The 6,000-nt window shown below is 40.4% G+C and overlaps 1 protein-coding gene across 1 annotated transcript; it reads right to left on the bottom strand.

The window, feature by feature from the left end:
* Positions 1–332: 332 nt before the first annotated feature.
* LOC111439542 (uncharacterized sugar kinase slr0537-like) lies at positions 333–3,127 on the bottom strand. Its single transcript, XM_023077159.1, has 5 exons — positions 2,695–3,127; positions 1,671–1,933; positions 1,463–1,580; positions 1,152–1,360; positions 333–901 (listed from the first exon to the last, which is right to left on the bottom strand). The coding sequence occupies exons 1-5, from the start codon at positions 3,046–3,048 to the stop codon at positions 475–477; spliced, it is 1,371 nt and encodes a 456-aa protein (XP_022932927.1). The 5' UTR covers positions 3,049–3,127; the 3' UTR covers positions 333–474.
* Between the last annotated feature and the right edge of the window lie 2,873 nt (positions 3,128–6,000).

Genomic DNA, 6,000 nt, shown 5'->3' with positions numbered 1-6,000 from the left:
ACGTCTAGCTTGAATGATTCTTGTTGATCAAATATCTCAAGGCAAAAACACTTGCTTGAGATTCGAATCACTTCACAGATAAGATTGATCATGTCGAGTTTGAAGGATTCTACATGCAACTTAAACTACATAGAATTGCAAATAAACTTAGCAATTGGCTAAAGAAAGCACAAATGCTCCTTTTTATAACAATCAAACTTCATTCTTTTTCGATCTGGCATGAATTTAAACATCTTTTGATAATTTTAACAACCTTTTCTTCGCATCTTCGTTGAAGTATACTGTATGATTGATGTCTTTTAATTCATATCATTAAGATTAAATAAATAAATAAAAAAAACAATATAAACATTTATTAACAAGTGAAATGTTGCAGCTACAAGCACATCTTTACCCATCTCTATCTTTATTTAGATATAATTATGATAAGAGAACTTTATTATAAGGGAAGATGGCTTGAGAGGATCAAGTTGGCTACACATGTGATGAGCCAATATCAGTCTGAAAGCTAGAAAATGCATCTGCAAGCTCCATGGCGTCTTGAACCCTTAGACGAGTTCCTTGTTGCTCGACGACCCTAGCCGCGATCTTGGCTGCGAACGTTCCCATCTCTTTCAAATCCGACACTCCGTGCAAGATACCGTACAAAATACCAGATGCATACGCATCTCCCGCACCACAAGTGTCGAGAGGTACGCATGAACAAGGTGGTATATACACCGCTTCTCCTTTAACACCTATGTATGAACCTCTGTTCCCATCCGTGACTGAGACGAGCGGAACGAAATGACTTAGATACCTTACTGCTGATATCGAGCTTTCCTTTGAGTCGAAATGACATAGAGCTCCTGCTTCTTCGTGGTTTGCAAAAACTATATCTGCATAGTTCCCCACAATTTCCCTGATAGTTCAACCGAAAACGCACGTATTATATTTAGATAAAGATATTGTTGAGAATTGTTCGGAGGGAGTAGTCCCACGTTGGCTAATTAAAGGAATGATCTCTCCATTGGTACGAGGCCTTTTAGGGAAGCTCAAAGCAAAGTCATCAGAGCTTATACTCAAAATGGACAGTATCATACTATAATGGAGAGTCAGTGATTTCTAATTAGACATGAAACCATAAACCGAGGTTGAAGTGAGAAAATTACCAAAAATCGTCGAAATGCTTTACAATGCAAGAGACATCTGAAGCAGTGACCGCAACTAGAGCTCCACACCGATGCGCTTCTTCACACGCTTTTTGAATCGTTTTGATTGTATCGGGAAATTCAAATAAATACCCTTCAACTACGAATACATTTGTCTTGCTAATTACACTAGCTAATGTTGGATTATAATTCACAGTGGAAGACGTACCCTGATATAATATCAACACATCAAGAACAACCCCAAAAAGTTCAACATTCGATACGAGTTAATATTCGATACACGTTCCGACCATGTTCAAATCGATGCTTACCTGATATGCAAGCATTGTTCGCTGAGCATCAGGAGTAGTAAGAACAATAACTGTTCCAGTCGTCCCATCCTTAACAGGAGGAGAAAGAAAATTGACATTTGCACGCCTTAGTTTGGTCCTATGAAACAAATTAAAGGATGAACACGTTGAGTTTGATAGCCACTATAAGATGAACTGATATCTATATAGGGAAGAACAGCAGGCAGACCTGTAGAAGCTGCCCAATGGATCACTCCCTACACTACCAGTCATAGCAACATTGAATGTAGGGCCCTTCATGGGTCTAATACCCAGCCTTGCCAATGCCACAAGGCTGTTGGAAAGTGATCCCCCTGCAGCCGCCTTATAGCTACGACCGTCCATCGCCCGCAATACTCTCCCTCTTTCCTCATGATTTACAACCTTCCTTGAACCCTTCTCTAATCCCAGTTTCTTCAGAAATTCGTCGTCTACCATTCCCGAAAAATCTACCTGTATAAACAACGTATACAGTGAGCTTATAAACTTGACTTAGTAGAATAAGTCAGAAACTTATAGAGTAATTGTTAATAGACTTAACAGAATAAGTTACTAACTTATGGAGTAACTATAGAGAATCAGTAGTAATTACCAAATTGTGGACCAAAGAAATTGTGAGCTTCTACTCAAAAGTGTCGAACAAAGGGTGTACTTTATTTGAGGGCTCTAGAGAAGGAATCGAGGCTCGATTAAGGGAGGCTGTTCGAGGGCTCCGTATGTCTTAGGAGAGGCTCTATGATATACTTTGTTTTTGTTTAAGGGCTCTAGAGAAAGGAGTCGAGCCTCGTTTAAGGGGAGACTGTTTGAGGGCTCCGTAAGCCTCAGGGGAGGCTCTGTGGTGTACTTTGTTTGAGGGCTTTAGAGAAAGGAGTCGAGCCTCGATTAAAGGGAGACTGTTTGAGGGCTCCGTAAGTCTCAGGGGAGTTTCTATGGTGTACTTTGTTTAAGGGCTCTAGAGAAAGGAGCCGAGCCTCGATTAAGGGGAGACTGTTCGAGGGCTTCGTAAGCCTCAGGGGAGGCTCTATGGTATACTTTGTTTGAGGGCTCTAGAGAAAGGAGTCGAGACTCGATTAAGGGAAGACTGTTCGAGAGCTCCGTAGACCTCAGAAGAAGCTCTATGGTGTACTTTATTCGAGGGGAGGACGAACAATATCATACTATTGTGGAAATCCGTGATTCCTAACATAGAGTAAAAGACAAAAACAAAAAATTACCATAGCTTGTCCGAGCCCCAAGACGTCCCAACGATCGGGCAACCGAGAAGAAGAGGCATTAATATCATGAGGCTCTTGAATTCCCATCACAAATTCCTCATCGGAACCATTCCCTTCCTCGTCTTCCTCTTCTTCCTCGCTCCCACTCGAGAACTCCCCCGCCCCATAGCCGCTAAAAACACGACAAGAATACATAGCGTTGAAAGAATCGAACCCTCGACCCCTGCATCGACGAGTGAAAGAGGAAGAGGAAGAGGAAGAATATGAAGGAGAAGAGGGTAAAGTAAATGAACGAGTAAGAGGCAAATTAGGGGAAGAGAGAAACAGAGAAGGAAAGGGGAAACAGAGAGACATAGTGGGGATCGGTTAGCCAATGGATTTGAAGCCAAAAATGGCAGAACTCAGCCGCATGGCCACCATCGCTCCATTGGAACACTAATTTTATAACAAATTCCCGATCTACGCCCATGCGTGCCGGATTAGCCACCTGACACAACGTGGACCATGCCAGATTCCATCAGCTCGGCTGGGGATTATTCCATTTTCTCTGATTTTTCATGACCGTTGGATTGGATGATGAGAGAGACAGACATGGGATTTTTTTTAAGACTGTCGTGGAAATGAGTTTGTTGTTGTGAATGAGACCCATTTCTTTAATTTTTCTAGTTTTTTCTGCCACTCGTTTGTTGATTCCAAGATTGATAGATGTGAAGCCAAATGGGATGGTGTTATTGGTGGAGCTCTTCCATATTCATATCGTTTTTGTTCTCCAAGTTTTGGAATATAATGTTTTCGAACATCTTCCCACGTTTTTTTTTTTCTTTTTTTCGGTTTACGTACTCAAAGTTGCTACTAACGTCTTATGTTTATCTCTTGTGCGGATATATAATTCTTAAAAAAAAACATCATCTTCTCTAGAAAACACAGTCATGGTCTTACGTACTTAAATATGAAGTATTAAAATTTATGGTAGATAAGAACAAATATAAATTAATTTAAAACGATCAGATGCAAAACAACCTATTTTAACCTAAGACTAAGAATTTAAATATGAGTCTACCTTATGCACGTGCTGCAGTCTCTGCTCGCGATGTTGTCGTCCTCTATACATGTGCGCCTTCCTTTGCTTGAAAAATGATTTGGCACACGACCTAAGTATTTCGAAGAATACCCAGCAAGTGACCTCACTATAAGGGGTCATGCAAATGCAAACATATGTAATCATGCTCTGGGGACCTATCTCTTACTCATCTAGGGGCGACCTCCCGTCTCGAACTACTATGATGTGTATTACTTCTGTAACGCCCCTAATTTTCTAAACTTAATTAGTTATGTCACCCTGTACATAACTCATTACGCTAGAGCTCATCATAAATAACTTTGGAAAATCTTTCATAAAGGTCTAAAAATTCAAAACAAACATATCTCCGAAAATAAAACTTTCAGTAACTGACTCAAACAAAAAATCTAAATAAAAACAATGTTCAATGTTTTAACTTAAAAACAATCAAATAAACGTACACTACTAAAAATGTCACTCGTCCACTTCCATGGTATCCTTAGCTCCACCGTCAACTGTACATTGACGTCTTTCCTCTACCTGAAAAATGTTGGTAGCACGTGGCTTGAGTATTTTATGAAATACTCATTAAGTCACCCTAATCTTGGAGTTAGAAAATGCAAACACATGCAGCATATGAGCGGGACCTACCTTTTAGTAAACTTTACATGACCTTGGGTGCTTTTCTATTTTGGGTAGGGTTGGATATGTGGTACTTCTTCACACATGGCCCATGTATGCGCACATGGATCCACTAGGCGGGCTCGTATATGTACCCCTTGGCCTGGCTTGGTCGGGCACAACGTATTACACGTCGCCGAACACCACAAAACAGAAAAGGCCCGCATGATATCATGACAAACATAAATATCGTATTTAATTCTTTCATAACATAAAGGGGAAGTATCCAGATGCAAGTGACATCCATATATGCATGAGGTCCCTTAACATACCTAACATGACATTACATACACATTACTAACATTTCTTACATTACATGACATATCACATAACTTACATTATATGACATATTACATAACTTACATCACATGACATGAAAATACGTTCTAATTCCATAAGTGTCTCATAACATAACAGTCAACAGTCAACCTAATCCATACATCACATAACATAAACAGTCAACAGTCTACAAAATCTATACATCACATAGTCATATCACATAAATATAGTGCATGCAGAGGCCACTGGGCACGCACCATCATACAACACGTAATAAGCTAACTCTACCAGTAAGGTCACTTACCTCGATGGCCTTGGCCGAAGTTATTCACAACAAGCTAATTCCCAACGACACTACGCCCAATAAGAATCACATGAAAGTTTAGAAACCTTTCATAACATATCCTAGCTAAACCTCTTGCTATTTATCAAAGTAAACCCCAAACACAATCTGTCTTTGGCGGTTAGGAACCATACTGACCTCAAATGGTAAAAATAAGGGTGGAAACAGCTATGGAAGGGCCAAAAACCTAGGAATCGATATATTATAGAAATACCGAGCCGATAAGTCGAGCCGCCGTACACGCTGCAGAGCTGCAGGCGCACATCTGTGTTGGGCCGAAACGCACATGGCGCGCGTTCGTCCATGGGCTTGTTTTAGAGGCACCCGACCCGGTTCCAACCTGCGTCTTCCTTACCCGCCATAAAGCGAAACCCTAATTTTGGAAAGCATTCATTTTCTCCCCAAAAAGAGGGTAAAGCATCGATTTTATACCCTAAAATATGGGAAAGATAGAATTATTTTTCTTTCAGTAGCTTTTGGTCTGTCTCCCCGATTCCGACGACTCGCCGACGATGACAACGTAGCCTTCTCCGTTTCTCTCAAAGACCCTTAAATCCTTTCTCCGAAATAGCAACCCTAATGTTTCGAGAGAAAAGTTTGGAGAGAGAATCATTTTTAAGGAAAGAGAAAGGTTGAACATAGGAATATAAAGGGTCTCATAACGTTTTCATTAAGGTAATAACTTTCTTGTCGGAAATCGCGCATTTTTTCGGTGAGAATAAATGTATAGCATAATATATTTTCATTTTTTGCAGCAAAAATAAAATCTCAAACATAAAATTTAAAAATAAATAAATAAATAAATAAAATTCAAATCCTTACAACTTCCCTACACACGACCCACACGTGCGAGTGTGAATCTCCAGGGGGTCGCACACCCCCTAGACCCTCTCTAGTCAAGCTACTCTGTAGTGACGTCCGAAGGTCAGCAGGACCCTTGGTG

Source organism: Cucurbita moschata, unplaced genomic scaffold, assembly GCF_002738365.1.
Source record: "Cucurbita moschata cultivar Rifu unplaced genomic scaffold, Cmos_1.0 Cmo_Scf00096, whole genome shotgun sequence".
In the NCBI taxonomy this organism is placed as follows: Eukaryota; Viridiplantae; Streptophyta; class Magnoliopsida; order Cucurbitales; family Cucurbitaceae; genus Cucurbita; species Cucurbita moschata.
The sequence above is the reverse complement of the archived record's forward strand: the minus strand, read 5'-3'. Positions and strand labels throughout refer to the sequence as shown.